Source organism: Lotus japonicus, chromosome 6 (genome assembly GCF_012489685.1).
Source record: "Lotus japonicus ecotype B-129 chromosome 6, LjGifu_v1.2".
In the NCBI taxonomy this organism is placed as follows: domain Eukaryota; kingdom Viridiplantae; phylum Streptophyta; class Magnoliopsida; order Fabales; family Fabaceae; genus Lotus; species Lotus japonicus.
The window spans coordinates 16,703,409-16,728,437 of NC_080046.1; the positions used below are offsets into that span (position 1 = coordinate 16,703,409).

The window sequence follows — 25,029 nt, forward strand, 5'->3', positions numbered from 1 at the left end:
TTTAATCATTTTACTTTTTTACCTAACCTACTAGTAGAGTATGTAATTTATGGAGACTCGGAGTCCTACTACTAGAGTGCTTTTTAGGAGACTAATTTTTTTGTAATTACTTGTCATATTTAAAGACTTGAAGTACTTGCTTAGTTATGTGTTGTTGTATACGGTAGTTATAAACTTATGATGTAATTGCATGTTAGAGACGTGGAGTACTTGTTTTTTAATATTTCAAATTTATGTTTATTTTAATATAGCGATCCAATCAATTCATTCAAAACCAACCCGAAGATTGTAGGATTGGATTGGTTCGGGTTCGTAGATGAATTCACGAAATCAACCCAACCCAACCCAAACAGTTTTGATCGGTTTGGATCCTGATTAGCCTGAAAATTCATCCAACCCAATCCATGTGCAGCCCTATGCATTCCATTCAAACTTTTTCATAAACATAAATAGTCAAGTCTGTCTCTGAAAGTGTCAAGTCGGTCCCTTAACTTTAAAAATCCAGCATGTGGTCTCTCAATGTAACAAACATCAGTCAAGTTAGCCCCTCCGTTAGTTTTGGTAAGCTAACAAAAACTAACGAAGACAATGTGGTTGTTAGATGCTGACGTGGTGATGTTTTCCAAGTCAGGCAATTTAGTCCATGAATTTGGCAAAAGTCGAACAATTAAGCTCTTAATGTAAATTTCACCATTTAAAAAAAAAGGTGTGGGGGAATTTGAACCTGGAACATGAGAGTGACAAAACAAGTCAGTTTTCATTTGAGCTAAAAAAATTAAAATGTGAACTCAATTTTATTTATGTAACTTTTAGCTATTCTGCAAGGAAAAATCAATTCCTTCCTCACCACCATTAACAACAATAACCCTTCTCAAATCTCCCTTCAAGACCCTTCTTCTTCATGTGCCTGCTAGCTTTGCTTTCTCTCAACTCACATACCCATCTTCCACATGACACTTCACTCTGTCTCTGACTCTCTGTGTCTGTCATGGATTCAAAGGCCATTCATGATTATGCTCTGTTTCAACACACCCCAACCAGAAGTCCAGAACCAGGTGAGTCTCACACAACCTTCCTATATTCATTGCTACATGCTCTTATTTCACGCGAAAACAATTCAGTTTTATTTTCCGCAACTGAATGGGTAATTTCACGCTGATCATTGATTAGGCTTAATACATCATAAGACCCCTGAATTTGTAAAGGGAATCAGTTTCAGGGCCTGGAAAATTTTCGCATCAAATTGGGTCCCTAAGAAATTTTTTTTAATTCAATTAAGGACAAAGTGTGTCTGATGCTGAAGTGGCTTCAATTTTAGCCTACTCAGCTTTTCCACGTGGCATTTTAAATGTTTTTTAATTGAAAAATTCCTAAAACTTAATTTTTTAAATCCAACTCATATATTAAAGCATAAATAAAAAATAAAAACTTTTTTTCTCAAAAAAGGAAAAAATCATATATAAAGGATAAGCATGAGAATGAAGTTCTCATGAAAAGAGTACAGAGCATGATACAAAATAAACTAAGATAGAGGCCAAGAAACAGCCAAAGGAAAAGGAAACCAGTAAAGCTAGACTATCACTTAGCAAAAACAAAGCAAAGAAAATAAACTACAAACTATCATAAGCAAGGAAAATAAACTATCAGCTTAAAAGGTGAATCTGCATCCCGCGACCCTCCACTCCTCAAGACCAATATGTGAAATCTGAAGACTATTGCCAAGATAACAGATAAAATCCCCTCCACTAGAAAACTAGAATCCGAAGTCCAGCAACTCTGAGGATCACCACCAAAGAGTCCCTATCGATCAAGATGTTGCAGATCACTAATGTAAATAAAAACCTAAATCTAAAAATAAAACAGAACGCTCCCTGCAACCTTCCTCACCTCTTCCATCTCCACCATTGAAAACCCATAACCATACCAAAAATTCAGAATCCAGAAACAAGACCCCAACCCACCTCAACACCTCCAAACCCACGCAGCACCACCATCTACCCACCCAAAATTTCATCTTCTTCAGCCAGCAACCAGCAAAACCGAAACCCACCCCAACCACCACACCCAACCCTTTCTTGCTGCCATTGCCAAACCAAAGCTCTCCTTGCTGCACCTCTGCCGTCTCCTTGCATCAATTTATCCGGATATGCTTCGATCTAGGCCGGATCTAGGTTGGTGAGGTGAGGCTGAGTTCGGATTTGCATATGGATTGGGGGCGGTGGGGCTCTCGTTGTCTGGGTTTGTTGTGTGGGTGGGGGTGGGGAAGAAGAAGAAGAATGAGTTTTCTTGTTCTCTCCTCAGTTAGGGTTCAATTTGGGGGTGAAAATGTTTTAATTAGGGATTGGTTATAAGGATTATTAGATTAGATTAGGTTAGATTATTAGATTAGTTTATTAGTTAGATTATTATATTGTTTAGTTAAGGATTATTAGATTAGGTTTTTTATTAAGTTTTTAAATTTTTTTTTCTGATTAAATAATTGAGTTGGAATTAAAAATATTTATTTTTTATTTTTTTGATTAAAAAAATCATAAAAGCCACGTGGAATTGATGACTGCGATAAAATTGAAGGCTGGCACACTTTGGCCTTAATTGAATTAAAAAAAATTTCTAAGGACCCAATTTGATGCAAAATTTTTCTAGGCCCTGGATTTGATTCTCTTTACAATTACAGGGGCATTCTGATGTATTAAGCCCATTGATTAATCTACTTAATTTGCGATCCTATCATCATCCATTTCCCTCGCTAGTAATACCGTAATCCCTCATTACAAGCTTCATTGCTCTAAAGTCTAAAGAAAGCTAAACATGAAAGAAACAAAGGTACTCTTCATTATATATAGCATTTATTATCATGCATAAATCTATTCAATTCATTTGTAAGTTAAAGAGACATGTGAAATCATATCGTACCAGCATCCTGGATAGAGTGGGACGGGGAGGACTGGGGTAATTCTTTGAGGTCATCATCAAGCAAGGTGTTTGCTGAAGCTCATGTTTTGAGTTTAGCGAACGTGAAGCTAGAAGGAGAAGCTTCTATGAGCGCTGAAAAATTCTTGGTTATGCGAATGGGAAGGTGAAGATCAAGATTTCAAAGACAGAGGTAGCGGAATATTTGGGAGTCATAGAGAAGCATCAAATGAATAACAAGAAGAAGCAAGTAGCAGGAGGAGCTTCTTCTACAGAACAAGTTATGCTTCGCTTAATAAAGGCCAGAGACAGAGATGATCAAACTACCATCAGATAGCTTGGAGGTCGGTTATTGAGACTGCCTGAGCTTGATTGATGGTGAGATCCACATGAAATTAATTGGGTTGGAGCCTTGTCCATATATAGACTGAGCATCAGAGCATGTATATTAAAATGTAGGCTTAATTCCACTTTCGGTCCCTGTTGTTTCATAAATGTGCGGTCTGCATCCCCTGTGTTTAAAATGTGCGGTCAAACTCCCTCAGGTTTCTAAAACGGTCGATTGAAGCCCTTCCGACCATCTCTGTCAATTGACCAAACGGAAATGCTGACGTGTCACTTATTTAATGAATGCCACATCAGCATTTCCGTTTGGTCAACTGACGGAGATGGACGGAAGGACTTCAATCGACCGTTTTAGAAACATGAGAGAGTTTGACCGCACATTTTAAACACAGGGGATGCAGACCGCACATTTGTGAAACATCAGGGTTCTTAGTTTTAGGACCCTCTAAATTATTATTTTTTGAAAACAGCCTTAAACGGAAAATATTCAGGGCCATGAAGGCCATTAGATAAAAAAGGCCATCGCCTAAGGCTCCAAAAAAATTTTAGGCCCAAAATATTTTTTTAATTACCATGTTTTTTTTTGTACAAACTGAGTAGTGAATGGCGTTGGGAAATAGGCAGATTGGAATACCTACCAAAAATAAGGAATCATAATGAATGCATTTTTGGGTTACTAACTATTAAAATTGCTACTCATAATAATATATTACTCAGATAAATGATTTTACAGCTCAAAAAACTTAAAAATTAATATAAAAATAATTATTTTATATAACATTCTAAGTTTCTTTAAGAATCTTGTAAAAATCACCTTTAACATTTTCGCCTTAGGCCCCAAAAAATTTGTACACGACCCTGAAAATAATACTCAGGTTTCAGTCCTTGCCATCACCTTTCATCTTTTCGAGGGACCTAAACCAAAGAATGGAAGGTGATAGAACATCTTTACCCGTAACGGAACATCTTAGATGTTCCTTTTGCTACTCTTTCTTGTAGGAGTTAGCGTCCAAAAAAGGTCAAGAGAGGTCGCAAGCGCCGCCAAGTGCCTTCGACCACTTGAGGGGATTTTGTTGCAGTTGATAGGAGAGTCCCTTCTTCGGCTGTGATCATGCCATCAGTTAGTCTTGCTCTGTTAGATTTAGGGAGTAATTCGGTTGGTTGTTACTCGATGTGGGCCAAAAAGACGTGGATGGTTGGCAAGCTTGTGTGTTGTACGTTTGACGGTGAGGAAGAGGCAGTTATCCGCAGCCTGGCACAGGAAATGTATGAGTGGTAGCAGCTCTGAGTGTTGGGGTTGCTCTTGGTGTTGGCTTTTGGCTTTGGTTTAGATATTCAACTTTCATTTATGTGGTTTTTTTTTCCTTTGTTCAGGGAGGTTCATGTTGTTTATAGGGGATTAAGTGTTTGTGTATTAGTGTGAATGGTTGAGAATTTTTTTTATTTCCCCCATTTATTCCCAAACTTAGTCACTTTTCTCTTTATTAATATATTTGAACTTAAATAAAATATAGTTTAAAAACACTTTTAAAAATTAGAGAGTTCTAAATTTAAAATAATTTTTGTTTTTCCAAAATATTATACAAGTTTACAAAAATATAATTCAATTACCGGGTTGAATCACATTTGAACCTAAAATCGATGTTCTGACCGGATTAATGATCATTTTGATTGTGGAAATATTGATTCTAGGAGATATATAATTTGAAACGAGTTATGATTCATAGACATTTTTACCTTTTTTTCACCTTCATTTTTCACTTATTTTTCTTTTTTCTATCAATGACATCATCTATATCATTACATCTTTACCTTCTCTCTTTTAATTTTCTTCTTATCTCTTTCTTTCTCCACTTCTTCACACCTTAATTAAAAATGAAATGTTAACAAAAATATTATCCATTTGAAACACCTAACATTTGTTTAGAAAAAATCTATATCTATATATATGTGTAAAGGAGCCTTGAATCTTTTTGCTCTCCTTTACATTAAATGCATTAAATAGCAAAACATTTCTTTTATATTAATACATTTAATAGTAAAATTAAAAATTAAATAAAATTCTTAAGTCATAATATATTCAACTACATACTAAATTGTGTCACTTTGAGCCTTTGTATGAAATACATTAAATTAAAATATTAAAAATGAATAAAATTGTTTAATTCATTAGCTATTCAACTGCCTACTAAATGTAAAACTCACTTGAAAGTTTGTTACAAATACATCAAGAAATAAAAAAAAAATCATTTTGTATTATATACATTAAAATAAAAACAGATCAACAAAATTAACAACGCAATAAGTTAATTAACTACCAACTAATTTTCGTGTTTGTTGTATAAGGTAGAACAAGACATAACACTTTAGTTCTTTAAAAAAATGTGAAACAAAAAAGAATGAAACATACACTAATAAAAAAATCACACTGATGTTTATCGACCAAAAAAGTACATTGATAAAAGTACTCATAATTTACATGTGAACAATTTTAATTAGTTAATAAAACTAATTTATATAAATAAATATCTTAATATATAAAACATTAATCGACTTAAAAAAATATGTATGGATACTTGATTCCCTTAAGCAATGTCTCAAGTTCGAGTTTTGTGAATGAAAAAACTTCGCTGAAAGAGTTAACTCCACGATATTGTGAAAATTCTCGGCTTGAGCAGGATTGCCTATAAAGAAGGATTCCTCTAAATGTGAAACAAAAAAGAATGAAACATACACTAATAAAAAAATCACACTGATGTTTATCGACCAAAAAAGTACATTGATAAAAGTACTCATAATTTACATGTGAAAAATTTTAATTAGTTAATAAAAATAATTTATATAAATAAATATCTTAATATATAAAACATTAATCGACTTAAAAAAATATGTATGGATACTTGATTCCCTTAAGCAATGTCTCAAGTTCGAGTTTTGTGAATGAAAAAACTTCGCTGAAAGAGTTAACTCTACGATAATGTGAAAATTCTCGGCTTGAGCAAGATTGCCTATAAAGAAGGATTCATCTAGAGGAGGATACATGTAAGCGTAAAAAAGAGTTCAAAAATATTTGTTTGTGGTAAGAAGTTTAATATGAGTTAATATAATGATTTAAAAATATTTGTTTACTTTAAAAAAACTAAAAAAAATATATTAGTCATAATATTTTTTATTTTTTAATGTAATTAACGTAAAAAATTCATTAAATACATTAACAAGTAAAAGCGTCCTACATTTGTATTAAAATACATGAACCAATAGGAAAGATTTTAACTATTTTTTGATAATCTGATTTTAATTTTCTGGGTTTTGAAGATGAGTGATGAAGATGTGGAAAGAAGAGATAAAGAGAATATTTTTCGGGGTTTTCTAATTTTTTTCCCATAAACCTATAACTTTTTGGACGAAATTGGATGGAAGACCGAAATTGCTAACGGAGAACAACGTTGGGGTAATAAAATGCAATTAAATTTTATTAGGATAAAACTCGTGACAAATGTAAAAGTGGAGGACCAAATATGCAATTAGACCTAATAAAATAAAAATCCGAAAAAACTCTATTGTCAAAATCTTTCAACTACCTACATTAATTAATAACATTTATAAACTTAGAAATTGACTTAAAATTTGCATTTTAGTGCAAAAATATCAAGAATTAAACTTGATTTAGAATAAAATAATATTATCAAAAAATAATTTAGATAAAATATGTTAAATTTAAAAATGACACTATGAGGCATTTACTATTAACTATAATGTATGTGTGTCTTATTTGAAAGAACAACCTCCATATAATTTTTTGATTTTATTATATATAAGTATAGACGATTTTGAGGAAGCTTAATAGAGAAAAAAATTTATCACAAAAGTTGAATAAATTTAAGATATATCTTATTATAGTTGTAAAAGTTAAAATTACTTTATTATTCTCGATTTTACCAGTTTGAGAAATTGTGGTTGACCCTCCTAAAATATGACTTTCTCAGTAAAAAGGTATAAAAATATGTTCATACAAGTTATTTGATGGTATTAAATATTTATTGCTTAATTTTTGTGTTACAAATTGACTGAATTATTTTTGAAATTATTAAATAAAAAATCATTATATTTTTAAAATTATTCAATTTTAATTAATAAATATTAATTATTAAATTAGAGTAATATTAAATATTTATACAAATAGAACTCTAATACTATTTACTGAAATGTCTTTTTTTTTAAATTATTGAAATGTCTAAACACAATTATTATTTTTGTATTAATTTAAGCGATAATCATTTTATACAATATTAGAAATGTTGTAAAATAAACCTGTACAACGTGTTATAACTATTGTATAAAAATATTGTAAGTAAATCCGTGCACGAGTATTATATCTAGTAAAGAAGTAATAAGCACGTTGTATGATATTGAAAAAAAAGAAGTACATAGCATTACAGTCAGTGATATAAAACTCGGCTCGGACCGGCCGGTTGAACCGGTCCGACCGGAAACCGGAGTAGTGACCGGTTCGAGTCATGTATCGGATCGGACTTGCATTTAACTCGCTGCAAACCGGTATGAACCGGATCAAACCGGCCGGTTTTTCAAAAAATCGATGCATCTAATCGGCCGAGTCGATCACAAACGCAGTATGTTATGAGATGAGAGGATGAAGAAACAGGTTCCAAGAATGGAGAATGAAAAACTGAAGATTGAAACGTTTTATCTATGCTGCTGGAATAGTTCGTCAATCATCATCGTGCGGTTATATAAAAAGCCAATCTCATCTATGTTGCGGTGTATTAGAGAGAAAGGAGGAGCAGATGAACAACGGCTGGAATGGAAGAAGAAGCGGCTATCAGTATTCAGTAGAGTAAAGACTGAACTAGAACATAGGAAAAGAGAATATTAGGGTTTGTTTATTTGGGCCTTTCATATACATAGCCCAAACATAATTGATATATTGATATCTGACAAAGTGGGCTTGAATAAAAGATTGTTAGGTAACGTCTTTTTTCTATTTTCTTTAAGAGATCTTTTTTCTATTTTTTACTATTTCATTTGATTTTATGTTTTTTTCTTATTACTTGACCATAAATTAGTGGTATATATTATATACACATTTAATGATGATTGATTTACGTATAATGATTTTTTGTTCACATATAATTCTGATTGTTACATATATTATATATTATTACACTATAAAAATCTTATAGAATAATTTAAATTGATTATAATTACTTATAATAAGAAATTAGAATAAAGTAAAATTAGTAACTTATCTAACACTTATTTATGTAATTCTAGTACAAAAGCTTGTGTCATTTTTCTTTTACGTTGACAAAAAATCTATAATTTTTTTTGAACGTGACGAAAAATCTATAATTAGTTTAGTATAATAAATATTTCTCTTTTTCACACTTTCTATATACATATAATATACTATATATCACTTGGTAAAACATTTCAGTACTTTTGTTGTGGTAAAACATTCCTTGTTGTTTTTGTAATATTTTCTTATGGTATTTTGATTTTTTTTTTATTGTCAAACGGTTCAACCAGTGACCCAGTGGTTGAACCATTGACTCATTGACCCAGTGTCTCGACCGAGTCGATCACCGGACTGATTACCGTAACTGAAGGGAGAAGAGAATTCCACAACCACTGCGCCAATTGCCAATGATGAGAGGAGTTAAATGCAACAGCAAGTCTGGAAGCAGGGGTTGGTCATGTTTTGCTTTTTCAGATTCGCTGACTTAAGAGTTTATTAGTCTTTCCAATCACGGATCACCTGTCATCACTTCCTTTTTCTTTCTGGTCTACCTAAAGTATGTAATGAGTAATCTCTTACTGCATAAAATTCTATTGGTTGGTGGAACGGCCCAAGAAATACGTTGAAATTAATTAGGAATGGAGTAAACAGCCATTTTGGTCCTTGATTGTGTTCACTTGTGACGGACTGGTCCTTATATTTTGAAAATGGTCGATTTTCATCCTTGAATGTGTTACCGTCGGTCAAGTTGGTCTTTGGTTGTGTTTTCCGTTGGTCCCTCTAACGGAAAAGTCCAAATGGCTTTCTTATTTTCCATGTAAACGTCCTACGTGGCACGTTTTCATTTTGCCTCCAAAATACAATGTCAAACTAGTCCTTCATTGAATCATTGGTACCAAAATAGTCCCTCAAGCTTCCCCACTATCTCTCTCTCTTTCCTCCAACTCTTGTTCTTCTCCAGACTTCATCATCATCAATTCACTATCTTCTTCTTCTTCTTCTTCATTTCAATCACGCCCCTTGCCTCTCATGTTCTCCTTCACCCTCTGTTTCATTCTTCTCCCTTCACCCTACGTTCATCCTCTCTGTTGCCTACAAGAACGTCATCGGCGCTCGCCGTGCTTCCTGGCGTATCATCTCCTCCATCGAGCAGAAGGAGGAGAGCCGCGACAACGAGGATCACGTCTCCATCAACCGTGACTACCGATCCAAGATCGAGTCTGAGCTTTCCAACATCTGTGACGGGATCCTCAAGCTTCTCGACTCCCGCCTCATCCCTGCCGCCGCTTCCGGTGACACTAAGGTCTTCTACCTTAAGATGAAGGGCGATTACCACAGGTATGTGGCTGAGTTCAAGACCGGCGGTGAGAGGAAAGACGCCGCTGAGAGCACCCTTGCCGCCTACAAATCCGTTCGGGTTTCCAGATCTATTCACTTTTGCTCGTTAGATTCGCGATTTTAACATGTTTCTCTCTGTATTTGTGTCTGTGTGTACACGCACTCTTGATTTGCTGATTTAGATTAGAATAATTATGGAATCTCTAGGGTGATTGCGATTTTTTAATTGAAGGAATTTGTAAATCGTTGATTACTGAGGTTTGCGATTATATGTTAGATTAGATTGGAATAATCGAATCTTAAAAGGTATTAGCGATTTTCGAATTGGAGGATTGCGGATGACTTGTTTGAAATTGAATGAATTGCTAGGTTAGATTATTTTCTGAATTAGATTGAAATAAAGGAATCTTTACAGTAACTGTGATTTTTGAATTCAAGGAACTTGAAAATCTATGATTACTGGTTTAAATTTGAATGAATTAGATTGGAAAATTGGAATGGTATAATTTCTAATATATCACCGATTTTGGAATTGAAGGAAGTTGAAAATTGCTGATTACAGGTTCAAAATTGAATAACTAACGGGATCCCTTTGTGGGTGTGCATGTTTTGCTTACTGGTTTTGGAGTTTGTGGTTCTGCTCTGTGGATTTTTCGTGTGTTGTCTGTTTGAATGAAGTGTTTTTGTGCTGTGGGATTGAATCTGTGGTTATGTTGTATTGAAGATTTCCTTGTTTCTGTTTGCGGTGGGCTGCACATAAGGTGAAGGGAGAAGAATGAAACAGAGGGTGAAGGAGAACATGAGAGGCAAGGGGCGTGATTGAAATGAAGAAGAAGAAGAAGAAGAAGAAGATAGTGAATTGATGATGATGAAGTCTGGAGAAGAAGATGAACATGATGATGATGAACAAGAGTTGGAGGAAAGAGAGAGAGAGAGTGGGGAAGCTTGAGGGACTATTTTGGTACCAATGATTCAATGAAGGACTAGTTTGACATTGTATTTTGGAGGCAAAATGAAAACGTGTCACGTAGGACGTTTACATGGAAAATAAAAAAGCCATTTGGACTTTTCCGTTAGAGGGACCAACGGAAAACACAACCAAGGACCAACTTGACCGACGGTAACACATTCAAGGATGAAAATCGACCATTTTCAAAATATAAGGACCAATCCGTCACAAGTGAACACAATCAAGGACCAAAATGGCTGTTTACTCATTAGGAATGAGACTATCAGGGAGTAGTACTATATTGGTAAGAACCTAGTTCAAATCACAGTGCCTCATTAACAACTATACGACTTTCAACAAAGATTTATGCCTCCCCTTTGTCCTATGGTATTGGATTTGCTATTCTGTCTCTTACAAAAACGATTATTCAGACACCTAATTGTCCCTTAAACAATAAATTTGTCTTCACTCTTCAAATAGACTTCCATCATCACTATAAAATATGAAAAGAAAAGAAATAAATAGGCTTCCATCACTATAAAATATGAAAAGAAAAGAAATAAATTAATGATATGATAGGTGATGCGATAAGAAATACAGAGAAACATAAAAAAAAAATGTAAATAAGATGAAATAGAATGTGAGATATGTATATATCAGAACTCGTCCCTTAAAATACATATTCTGACACATATGCTTAGGAAATAACAAGGAAATCTATGTCCAGTCTGTTGAGTTGACATCACAATTGACAAAGAGGTTTGTTAAACTGAATCAAATGAATGTCAATAAAGTTGGTGGAAATAAGACCGTAAGAGCATCTCCAACGCCGGTTCCTTAGACCAGCTAGAGATGCAAGGAACGATTCCATATTTTTTGGCAGCGTTGGAGTTTGTCTAGTTGGTCGTTTGGTTCCTTAAAAATAAAGCAGAGTTCAACTCTACAATTCAAGCTACGTTTTTAACCGCATTAAGTTATTCAAAAAAAATTATCATATTTTTCAACCGCATTAAGTTATTCAAAAAAACATTATCAAAAAAGAATGCTACATTAATTTTTTTAACCGCATTAAGTTATTCAAAAATAATTATCATATTTTTCAAGGTAAATGCTACGTTTTTAGATTTTACTTTACTTGTCGATTAACTTTGTCTCATAAATTGATATTTTCAACTTATTTACTTTTGTTTATTTTGCAAACTTTTTGTCACAATCAACCAAACTCAATTCTGCAATTTTCTTGCTTTCAAAACTCACAAACTTCAAGCTTAAACCATAATTCTCACTCACAATCCTTGTGGTTCAATAATTTAAAATCAGGTAATTCTGTACACTTGCAGAGGAACCAACAATTATCCAGTGGAAGCTGAGGGAGAACCACGAATTCGACGCTGACGCACAGAAGCATACCAGCCCTGTTTGTTGAAATCAAGTGTTAGAGTCAAGTCCCACATTGGAGAAACCAAGGTAAGTGGGAGAGTTTATAAGTTCATCTGTATGTGCTTGCATCTGGAGTGAAATACAGGATTTTTTGCAAGGCAAATAGCACTTTGACTGTCACTAAACAATGGAGGAACATCTTGTTCTTTTCCCAATTCTTTAAGAAAATACTTCAGCTATATCATCTCCTTGGCTGCTTCTGAAATGGTGACATATTCTGATTCAGTGGTTGAGAGAGCAACTCTATTTTGAAGTTTAGACTTCCAACTCACAACAGTTCCTCCTAAAGTAAAAATATAACTTGTGGTGCTTTTTCCACCATCTGAGTCTCCTCCTAGATCTGCATCAGAAAACCCCTGTAAAGTGAGATCATTTCTTCTAAAGCATAGACACATTCTTGAAGAACCCTTCAGATATCTCAGTATCCACTTTACACCTTCCCAAGGTTTGACATGAATCTGCTGACAACTCCCACTGCATGTGCTATATCAGGTCTGGTACAAACCATAGCATACATCAAGCTCCCTACTGCAGATGCATATGGAACTGTTGACATGTGACTTTCTTCTTCATCTGTTTGTGGGGACTGCTTCTTTGAAAACTTTAAGTGATTTCCCAAAGGGGTGCTTCTGGTATTGGCATCTCCAACATTGAATCTGTCAAGTAATTTTTCAACATATTTCTCTTGGGATAACTTCAGAATACCTTCTGATCTATTTCTGGAAATCTTCATACCAAGGATATGTTTGGCTGGACCAAGATCCTTCATCTCAAAGTTTTCTGACATCTGTTGCTTCAACCTGTTAATTTCAGTCATATTTGATCCTGCTATCAACATGTCATCAACATACAAAGCAAGAATAATATAACTGTCAGCAAATTTCTTAACATAGCAACAATGATCCATGTCACATCTATTAAAACCTGAGTTGCTTATAAACTCATTAAACTTCTTGTACCACTGTCTCGATGCCTGTTTCAGACCGTACAAGCTTTTGTGAAGCTTGCATACAAGATTCTTCATGCCTGGAACTTCAAAACCTTCAGGTTGCATCATATAAATCTCTTCTTCCAAATCCCCATGTAGGAATGCAGTTTTAACATCTAACTGCTCCAAGTGAAGATTCTCTGCAGCTACAATACTCATGATAACTCTTATAGTGGTCATTTTGACAACTGGAGAAAAAATCTATGTGAAGTCAATTCCCTGCTTCTGCCGAAACCCTTTCACTATAAGCCTTGCCTTGTACCTTCTGCTGCTATCAGATTCTTCCTTTAGTCTATAGACCCATCTATTCTGCAGAGCTTTCTTTCCTTCTGGTAACTTGGTCAGAGACCATGTTCCATTCTTCTGAAGAGACGTCATCTCGTCTTTCATTGCTAACTCCCACTTGATAGAGACATTCCCCTGCATGGCTTCACCAAAATATTATGGCTCTCCAGCATCAGTTAACAACAAATAATTCAACGAAGGAGAATACCTTTGTGGTGCTTTCGATGTTCGTGTAGATCTCCTCACTTGAGTTACAGGAGTTTCAATTACTGTTGTTTGCTCTTGTTCTAGCTCAACTTCTACCCCATCATCCTCGTTCTCAGGATTAATCTGGTTTCTTTTGGCTACATCACTTTCTGAAATTTCTTCCAATGTCACTCTTTCAGAAAGTTCCAACTATTTACATGTTGAGTTGCTTATAAACTCATTAAACTTCTTGTACCACTGTCTCGATGCCTGTTTCAGACCGTACAAGCTTTTGTGAAGCTTGCATACAAGATTCTTCATGCCTGGAACTTCAAAACCTTCAGGTTGCATCATATAAATCTCTTCTTCCAAATCCCCATGTAGGAATGCAGTTTTAACATCTAACTGCTCCAAGTGAAGATTCTCTGCAGCTACAATACTCATGATAACTCTTATAGTGGTCATTTTGACAACTGGAGAAAAAATCTATGTGAAGTCAATTCCCTGCTTCTGCCGAAACCCTTTCACTATGAGCCTTGCCTTGTACCTTCTGCTGCTATCAGATTCTTCCTTTAGTCTATAGACCCATCTATTCTGCAGAGCTTTCTTTCCTTCTGGTAACTTGGTCAGAGACCATGTTCCATTCTTCTGAAGAGACGTCATCTCGTCTTTCATTGCTAACTCCCACTTGATAGAGACATTCCCCTGCATGGCTTCACCAAAATATTATGGCTCTCCAGCTTCAGTTAACAACAAATAATTCAACGAAGGAGAATACCTTTGTAGTGCTTTCGATGTTCGTGTAGATCTCCTCACTTGAGTTACAGGAGTTTCAATTACTGTTGTTTGCTCTTGTTCTAGCTCAACTTCTACCCCATCATCCTCGTTCTCAGGATTAATCTGGTTTCTTTTGGCTACATCACTTTCTGAAATTTCTTCCAATGTCACTCTTTCAGAAAGTTCCAACTATTTACATGAACTCATAGATTCTGCAGAAGACCTGTCTTTATAAAGCACACTTTCATTAAAAGTGACATTTCTGCTTCTAATGATTTTCCAGTTTTGTTCATCCCAAAACCTGTAGCCATACATATCAGACCCATAACCAATAAAGAAATATTTTATGGCCTTGGGGTCCAATTTGTCTCTCCTATCGGAGTCTATGAGAACATAAGAGACACAACCGAAGACTTTCAAATGTGATAGACTTACCTCCTTTCCAGATCATACCTCTTCAGGCAACTGATAATCCAAAGGAACACATGGTCCCTGATTTATCAGGTAAGCTGTTGTATTAATGGCATCTGCCCAAAACATTTTTGGCAACCCGGACTGGATTCGCATACATCTAGCCCTTTTGTTCAAGGTCCTGTTCATTCTTTCCGCGACACCATTTTGCTTAGGTGTACCTGGTATTGTCTTGATCATTCTGATCCCATTTTCTGAACAAAACTCTTTGAACTTCTAGCTGTCATACTCCCCGCCATTATAAGATTTCAGACTCTTAATCTTCAAGCCTGTCTGTTTTTCAACTTCTGTTTTTCACCTTTTAAACACAGAAAACACATAATAGTGTGAGCCTCCAAGAGATTTCACTGGGGCTGGACCCCACACAGCTGTATGCACCAATTCGAGCTTTTCTGATTTTGATTTTCTGCCTGCTTTTGAGAAGCTAACCTTTCTCTGTTTTCCCAAAATGCAATGCTCACAAACACCAATATCAACATGCTTCAAGTTTGACATCTTACCCTTTGATGCCATGATCTTCATTCCTTTTTCACTCATATGTTCAAGTCTTTGATGCCATATAGATGAGCTATTGATAGCTTCAGTTACTGCTATCATGTCCTCCTCTGCAACCATATAAAGGGAGTCTCGTTTCTTTCCACGAGCTACAACCAGATTGCCTTTCGTCACCTTCCAAGCTCCACCCCCAAAAGTGGTGTGATAACCCTCATCATCCAACTGTCCTATGGAGATCAAATTTCTCTTTATTCCAGGGACATGTCTGACATTATGCAATGTCCAGAGAGTTCCATTAGAGGATCGGATATCAATATCACCTCTTCCCATAATATCAAGTAGTTTTCCATCTGCAAGATAAACCTTTCCAAACTTTCCAGAGATATAGTTAGATAATAATTCTTTTGAAGGAATAATATGAAAAGATGCACCTGAATCTATAACCCATGAATCAACAGGACTATCCAAGCTGCAAATTAATGCGTATGCTACTTCCTCAATTGCTGCATTAGCAGATTCATCATCATCTTGCCTCTTTTGGTAATTCTTCTTCTTCCCTGGGGCTTTGCATTGATTGGTGAAGTGACCTATCTTGTCATCACAATTCCAGCAAGTGATGTCATTCCTGACTCTTGTCTGACTTCTTCCTCTTGATTTTGATCTGCCTCGGGCTTGGGCTTGATTGTGACTCTTCTGGCTACCTCTTCCTCTATTTTCAGTATTCAATGCTGAACCGGAAGCGTTTGAAGACTCTCCTGAATCTTTCCTGCGAATATCCTCGCTTAAGATCAGGTCTCTGATGTCATCAAACTTCAGCTTGTTATCCCTTGCAGAGTTACTGACCGCAGTGACAGTTGCAGCCCAACTATCCGGTAAGGATTGTAATAGACTCAAGGCCATCAATTCGTCGTCAAAGGTAATCTTCACTGACGATAGCTGCGAAATAATTGTATTAAAGCTATTAATGTGATCAGTTACAGAGTTACCTTCTCCCATTCAGAGATTGAATAGACGTCGTATCAGATGTACTTTATTGGCGGCAGATGGCTTCTCGTACATATTTGATAATGCCTTCATCAGATCTGTAGTAGTCTTCTCATTCACAATGTTGAACGCAACATTTTTGGATAACGTCAATCTGATCAAACTAAGGGCCTGTCGATCTAACAGTTCCCAGTCTTCCTACTTCATGTCGTCTGCCTTCTTCCCTGTCAAAGGTTGATACAACTTCTTTTGGTACAGATAGTCCTCCATCTGCATCTTCCAAAACCCGAAGTCTCTGCCATCAAACCTATCAATCTTCACCTTCCCTTCTTCCAGCGCCATTTCTCCCACTTCTTCCTCTAAACTAAGGATCTATCCCACGAACCTGAAGCTCTTGATACCAGTTGTTGGGAGCAATAATAGAAAGGAGAGAAGAGAGAAAGAAATATCACACATGAATTTTTAATGTGGTTCGGAATACAGTGTGTGTACCTACGTCCACGGCTACACTAGGTAGTAATATTTCTCTTTGGTGCGTATAATGCTTATGAGGTGCCTATATATAGTAGGAGTAAGTCAACCTCCTCCTTACTCTAAGCGATGTGGAGACAGGGGAGTCCATGGGCCGAGAAGCAAGACACCAAGGGATCTCGACGCCACATCTTAACCCAAAACCTTAAGGCATTAGGTTTATGGGTCACATCTCTTATAAAGTCTTCTCCTCACCCAAACTTAACTAATGTGGGACTTCAACTCTGCACTTGAATTCTCAACAATCTCCCCCTCAAGTGCGAGTAACTACCACATTATCATGGCCCCCCTTTGGGAAGCATATCCCCCCTTGCACCGCCGTTCGCTTCACTGCGTCAACGGAACCCGCCGCCTAGCCACACCGCTAGGAAGACTTTCAACACAAGGAGCCGTAACCATGGCTACACCAACCATCGGCTCTGATACCACTTGCTGGGGGAGACAGGGGAGTCTATGGGCCGAGGAGCAAGACACCAAGAGATATCGACGCCACATCTTAACCCAAAACCTTAAGGTGTTAGGTTTATGGGTCACATCTCTTATAAAGTCTTCTCCTCACCTAAACTTTAACCAATGTGAGACTCCAACTCCGCACTTGAATTCTCAACAATCTCCCCCTCAAGTGAGAGTCAACTTCACATTATCATGACCCCATCGTGGAAGCAATCCACCTTGCACCGTCGTTCGCTGCCAACGGAACCCGCCACCTAGCCACACTGCTAGGAAGACTTTCGACACAAGGAGCCGTCATGGTCCCACTAACCATAGACTCTGATACCACTTGTTGGGGGAGAAAGAGGAGCCCATGGGCTGAGGAGCAAGACACCAAGAGATATCGACGCCACATCTTAACCCAAAACCTTAAGACATTAGGTTTATGGGTCACATCTCTTATAAAGTCTTCTCCTCACCCAAACTTAAACAATGTGGGACTCCAACTCCGCACTTAAATTTTCAACACTGTCTTCGCTGTATAATTCCCATTGGGCAAGCGACATGAGCTCATCTCCCTAAGACATCAAGGGAAGAGGAAGCTGAGCAATTTCTTGTGTACTCGGTGGTCAGAACACCAGCTCACTTAGGTGCCTTTTCGATCCTTAAAATATGTTAGAAATAAAATCTGCAAGATGCAAAATGTTATCATCAGAAGCAAGATTATCACCACCATAAATAAGAGGAGCACCTTTGGGTATCTAAATTTTATCCTTTCGTATTTCTACTTAATTTGGACAACCGAGAACTTTTAGACAAATGTTAGTCTTTCCTAATGGACCGGTCTCACCCGAGTAGGGCGGGTCGACCTCTACAAGTAGGGTCCAACAACCTCAGTATGTAGACTCTTATAGACTTAGGCTGAATACTAGCAAACTGGGTATGTCGCGAATATAAGTTTAGGGTTTAGCCCCACTATAAAAGGCTAGACCCTCCATTGAATAAGACAAGTTTTCATTTACTCTTACATCTATTGTCTTAATTGACGGTTAAAACCATTAAATAGTGCATATACCTTTGGTCATTTTTTTTCTCTCTATCTCTTTCTTTCAACCACATCACATCATATATCACACGTATCACTTATTTTTCCTCCTTCTATCTCTCTCTAGTGGTTTACACAATTTAGATGTACACCAATTTTTGTCGAATAAATTTGACTGGCTGCCATCGCTCATTTCTCAATTTGGTTTAACAAACTGTCTTGCTTCAAGATTTGTTTTCCGGACGCCAATGTAACTAATCATTTCATAGTCAATTTGAATTTTAATATATTAACAAATTTTTCGTTCCCTTATTCATGATGAGGTATGAACGACTAGGACTCTAGCACCCAAATTCAAAATGGAAAAATAGAGTTCAATTGTTACTGTATCTTATCAGTATAAAAAATTAACTACTCCCCGTTGTTTATAAGAATAAAATTGAAGGTAAAATTTAGTTTTTTCTATAATATTTGATTTTTTTAATTGTCTAAATGACTTGCTTACATCACGTAAGTGCTACTAGGTAGATTAATGATATTTAAGATTAGTGAAAAAATATGAAATTTCGAACTCACATGTCTTAAATATAATTTGGTATACCTAGGATTAAAATTATTTAACCGAAACATACGTCATTTAGACACATTTTTTTATAACTTTTTAGGGTTCATTTAGTGTACACAAGAAAATTCTTGTGTAAAGTTGCACCACCCTAAATTTACCTGCTATAGTAGGTTACTTTCCAGTAAATCTTTTTTTAATTATTTTTAACTAATTATCTAACCCTTGTTTAACCTACCACCACTGTTAAAAAAAACCAGAAAGCACAAGAAAAACAAATCACTCGTCCTCTCTTCATCTTCACCCAGAAAGCACAAGAGTGCATATAATAATTTTAGGAAACATTAAAAAGGGAAAAAAATCAAACGTTGGGCATCAAACCTCCATGGTGATATAGCATCAATGCAACTCAGATGCAAATTACCCAATTTACACTATATATATAAGATTCATCATATGCCCACTCACGATTTTGATTTCAATTTACAAACACTGTTAAAGAAAATACTGAACTTTCAATGCTCAATGAGTTATAGCCCTAAAGTAACATCACACAACATCAGCGGATTGACAGACAAATGAACTTATATCATCCCTATTCCTCCTAACAAAACATAACAAAATTCAACTAATTGGCACAACGTTTGAGTTTTCCTTAATTATTCATCTTCTTCCTCACATTCTGATAAGGATACAAAAAAACATGATAAAAAAGGGGAAACCAGATCTGGGTGTAGGGTGAGATGATGTACAGGCCAGTTTCAAAAAGGGGAAACCAGATCTGGGTAGACATGGCCTTCATCACCAAATCGATCACCACCACCAACAGATCTGAGCGGATGAGAAATAGACGGGGACGACTGGAACGGTGGCACTCGGAGGCCTCCACCGCGACTTGCTGGTTGGCATGAAGGTGCTGCGTGCGGCTGGGTATGAACGTGATGAGGCGAACCTCGCAGAAGAGGTGGAGGTGACGCGATCCAGGACGGCGAGGTTCAGTGGTTGAGGAATTTCAGGTCGTTTCCTTCACCCTTCGCACTGTCGATCTCTCCCCTATGAACTGCCATCATTGGTGTAGGTCTTCACTGGAAAGTGGAAGAAGAGGAAGGTTCAGATAAGATGACTGATGACTGCTGTAATGGTGGAATTCTCACTGATTAACAAGAGAGATGGAGAAGATGAAGTTTCAGATGAGAGGAAGAAGTTTTTCTCTTTTTGTTAATTTGGTGTTCTTAATGAAAATGTTATTAAGATTATTATTTTAATAATTATCTATATAAAAAAATATTTTACCTGGTAACCTATAATAAGGAGTCAAAACGAGGTTTGTGCAACTTTACACAAGAATTTTCTTGTGTACACTAAATAAACCCAACTTTTTATTAACAAATATGCTAATAACAATTCAGCATTTTTTTACACTTAATAACTCTTCGATATTTTTTGTAATTATTGTGCTGTCTTAAATCATTATTTAATTTGTAAAGTAATTCTTCAGATAGTTCTCAACCTCTTCCTTGCATCACTAAAAATTTGTTCCAAAATAAAGGCGTTGCAACCTGAACCATCATTTTCATCATTACGGTTTTTGGATCAGATGCCACTCTCTCTGTTATTAGTAAGCCTTGACGGCTAAAACTCTGTAACACATATATAATAATCTATTGAGTCACTTACTATCGATATGTACTCAAAGTAATTTATGGTACCACATAGTTCAATTCTTTGTGACTAATGTAAGTAAGAACTATCCTCGTGCCTTCCTTTTGTAAAAAAATAAATGTCCTCGTCACAGTCAAGATTCAACAAAGAACATCGCTTTCTCATTAGCTTTTATCTCGTTTATAAATAACACAAATTAAGAAGAGTGTACAAGTTTGACAAGCATACAGTTAGAGGCGGCTACGCACACCATGGCGTGTTGCATATTTATAAACATTGATTGACAGCAATCTATCTATTATTCACGAGCAGCAGCCATGAAAGCTCTCACAAAGCTCTTCCAGCAACTTTGCAGCAAAATAATAATCCTATTGACACTCCTGCTAGTAGAGCTCATCGTCCTCCTTTGGAGACTAACATCAGAAAAACGGTCAATCACCACGAAGCAGTACCTTGAGTTCATCGAAGAGAACAACCCCACGATTCGCTACGCGAAAAGGCGGTCGTCATGGTCAGAGCTGGAGCATGTTGTGCCGGATGATACGGAGTGCAGGGTGTGCTTGTCCGAATTCGAGGAAGGAGAGAAGGTGAGGAGGTTGAAATGCAAGCACACTTTTCACAAAGATTGCTTGGACAAGTGGTTGCAGGAATGTTGGGCAACATGCCCGCTTTGCAGGAAACAAGTGTTGCCGTGTGATGTCGTATCCAAACATCGTCATTTCCTAAGTCACGAAGAGAATGTGGAGCATCTTCCATATCTGTTATTCGTGTGGCGTGGTGGTAATGGAAGTAACTTCCGTAGATATGTGTGAATCCAAGCCTTCAAGATATGTAGCTAGCTCAAACAACTGCTAAATATATACCAATTTTCTCTACCTTTTAGTTTATTTATTATTCTTCTTCCTTCAATCAAAAAAGTTTATGTAGATGTATCCTCTGCTTTATGTACATAATTTATATTTAGAAAGTTACTGATAGTATATACCGTTTCAGCTATATAGTATTGGGTTCTGAAGTGGTTGAATTGCTGAAGGGCTGTTTCTGCAATTCTGGCTCTTCTATGCGTGCAACTGGATGTATTTGCTGAGTTTTTACGTCAGTGGATTGGCAGGGTATTGATCTTGTAGCAGCTGTTTTGTTCTAAAGTCTGAGAACTTGATCCTCAATTTAGCTGAATTATGTAGTAGCATAGCTAGATATATATAGGCTAGTAGATTCAGATTAGTGATCTTTAGATTTGTTTTTGTTGTTCACTCTGTTGCTCTAGTCACTGTATTGTGTCCTTTGGACCTTCTCCTTTTTTCTTGTTCTTCTTCCTTGTAATTACCATGGGTTTGAGGTACCCCTAGTATCTCATCAATACAATTTTACTTACAAAAAAAAATATGTATATACTGTTTCAGCGTTCTGCTACAGTGCTACATCATGTTGTGTTTTTATTGGTCAATTTCTTATACGTACGGTTTAATTTCTTAGGTAGCGTTTGACCCAGCTTTTTTATAATTTAAAAGTTACTTATAAGTCAAAATTAAAAATAAGAGCTTTAAAAATAATGCTTAAGCTGTTAGGGAATTTTCATATTTTTATTTCTTAAATGTAACTTTTAAGGTAAAAAGTGTTTGGTAAAAATAATCTATGTTTTCTACTTTTCTCACATATGTTGGTCTAAACATTTTATCAAATGGTTGGTATGCAAGCTAACACTCATCTTCATTAACATAATAATTTCCTTCACAAAATTAACATGTTGAATTCTTTTCCAGCAAAAAAAAGTGAAGAAAAGGTATGTGATTGTATGACTATTGCCCGTATAGTTCACCACCAACCCCAACCCACTCTGCCATTTTTTCTCTCATTCTATTTCTTTGTTACATAAATAGTTATCAGCGTTCATAATCCAAGTTTTGGAAAGAATGGCTGTAGACTCGCAAAGAATGGCAGTAGACTCCAAAGACAATGTTTGAAAGTCTGAAACAGAGTTAAAAGTTTAAAATAGAGACTTCAAAACTGAAATAGGGATGAATTAACGAAGATGTAGGCGAAGCTCTGTTTTCAAAGCAAAGTGAGAGCAGAGAAGCTGATGACGACACAAGAGGTTCTTGAGTGAACAAAGAGGACGTTCAAAATTGTGGAACAGAGAATTCGAAGTTGAAACAGACATGAAATCTTAGAACGAAGAGGGAAACAAGGGCGAACAGAGTGTGATTAGAAACGACGATCATATCCCACCGAAAAATCAACTCTGCGTATAATCCACCTTGTAACGGTGCTGCAAAGTCATATAATCATGCCATCTTACACTTTGGGTCGTGATCTCGCAAACACTGATCTCAGGTTAAGTGAAGGGGAAAGCCAAAACAACGATGCGATAGAGAGAAATATGGCAGTGAATGATTGTGCGGCGCAGCGGCGGTGAAGGAGATGCAGAGAACGACCACGATGAGAGACACGGGCGACCACCGATAGTGAGACCTGGAGGAGCGATGCTTTCACAGAATATATCAAAGTAGAAATAAGCAACTTTTAAGTAAAAAGTAACTCTTGACTAACTTATTCTAATAAGGAGCTTTTATCTATTTTACACTATAAAAAATAAGCTTTTAAAATTTTAGAACTTTTTTAAAATTTTGTTTGGCCTAGTTTTAGCTTAAAAGTTAAAAATAAGTCGGGTCAAACACTACCTTAATGAGTTATTGACTTAATCTTAGTAATTTGGCACGGTTTAGGTTTGCCTCTTAAAACTCCATAGGGAGATATATCATTGTTAGGAGTACCTCTGTAAGTGGATACTTCTGGTCATAAACCTTAAAAATTGTAATGGAGGAAAAGATATATGTGTCCCCTACTTTTTCAAAGACACTTGCAGTTAGTTAGTGATGATTTTTTATAACAACAAACAAAAAGTATATAACCACCATAAACTGCGGGTGCAGTTCTGTATAGCTTATTTGATTGAAAAAGTGGTGTATACAAATATATGTTTTGGAGGCCAGGAAATTCAACTTTCTTTCTACAGCATATTTGGTTGGTCAAATCCAAGTAGTGTGGTGGTGGAAATAGCTAGGCCCAACTTAACCCACCCCACCCACTTCTAGCCAACATAGGCATGAGCCAAAATATCCCGCACACGATGAAGCCCACAGGGCCACCAGGCATGTCTTATTCTATGGCCATCTTTGGCCCTAAAATTGAAAATAAATAAATGAAATTGACTAACTTAGTCCACTCTAAGGGCCTGTTTGTTAGAGAAGAGTTTGAGGAGAGGGAGATAGCCAAGAGAGAGATAGAAGAGAGTTGGAGTTACCTCCCTTGTTTGGTTCAACACAACCAGAGATGAGAGAGACAAATATTGCGGGCCCCACATTCTTTTTTCTCTCTTCGCAATTTGCGAAGAAATCCAACTGCAGCAGCTTTTTTTTCTTTTTTATAGTTAACCTGTTTGTGGCAGTGCCACATCCCCACTAATTGACTTTTGGACCGCCACAAAGATTTAATATATATAAAAATGTCTTATCAACTTTTAAAAGTAATATTTTCTCACTCTTCCATCTCATTACTTCTCATTTCTCTCTCATTTATCTCTATCATACCAAATAACATCTAAATTCACTCTATTTCTTACCTATTTCTCTCTACTCAACTTCTCTCTTCCCTACTCTCTCTTCTCTATCTCTCTCTTCTCTACCAAACGAAGCATAAGGGTCAACTCACTTCAGGTGTTTCTTTATCACTTCTAAAATTATTAATATATGCTAAAATATAAAATAGTTAACATGTCTTTCCTTCGAAAGAGGTAGCTGCTAAGGTGTGATCTATAACTCTTCTAAGCTCTCAGAGGTTGATTCAGGTCAATGCCCTTGCAGTATGTAGGAATTGGGTTTAGAAGGGGAATTTATTGGCCAGAAGTAGTCCACAATCATTTAAGACTATCATGGTCCTAAACATGTGTAAGGTGCATTCTTTCAAATCAAATGTGAATTGGACTAGGCAATTTAAAAGCATGATATGGAGATTTGATCTCCCCCTTCCAAATTGTCTTGTTAATTAGGGGTAGGCAGATCCGAGATAACCTTATAGTGCAGGAATTTTGTTTCTTTAGTAGCAAAAATTGCATATGTGAAAGGAAAGGAAAGAATACATAGCCTTTCTCAAAAAGGGGAATAAGCAGCCAAATCCAGACCAACTTAGCAAAACACCTGCATAACAACAAAATACAACCTCAACCAAAGACTCAAGGGACAAAATAAAAACATGACAAAAGAAAAAGCATCAAGCAACTCACCCAGCCAAAAATTCACTATACAAACATACCCAAAGCAAACAATCAAGACAAAAAACAAAACTCCTTAGTGAGAAGGAACAAGAACAAACA

The 25,029-nt window shown here is 36.2% G+C and overlaps 1 protein-coding gene and 2 non-coding genes across 3 annotated transcripts; 1 reads left to right on the top strand and 2 right to left on the bottom strand.

Annotated features, from left to right (window-relative positions):
* Positions 1 to 19,362: 19,362 nt before the first annotated feature.
* Positions 19,363 to 19,460, bottom strand: LOC130727124 (small nucleolar RNA Z101). The gene has a single exon (XR_009015160.1). It is a non-coding gene; the product is annotated as a small nucleolar RNA Z101 (small nucleolar RNA).
* Positions 19,461 to 19,522: 62 nt separating this feature from the next.
* Positions 19,523 to 19,596, bottom strand: LOC130727134 (small nucleolar RNA snoR14). Its single transcript, XR_009015170.1, has one exon. It is a non-coding gene; the product is annotated as a small nucleolar RNA snoR14 (small nucleolar RNA).
* A 1,275-nt stretch (positions 19,597 to 20,871) lies between these two features.
* On the top strand, positions 20,872 to 21,783 carry LOC130726793 (RING-H2 finger protein ATL58-like). Its single transcript, XM_057578100.1, has one exon. The coding sequence runs from the start codon at positions 20,975 to 20,977 to the stop codon at positions 21,467 to 21,469; it is 495 nt and encodes a 164-aa protein (XP_057434083.1). The 5' UTR covers positions 20,872 to 20,974; the 3' UTR covers positions 21,470 to 21,783.
* The last annotated feature ends 3,246 nt before the right edge of the window (positions 21,784 to 25,029 follow it).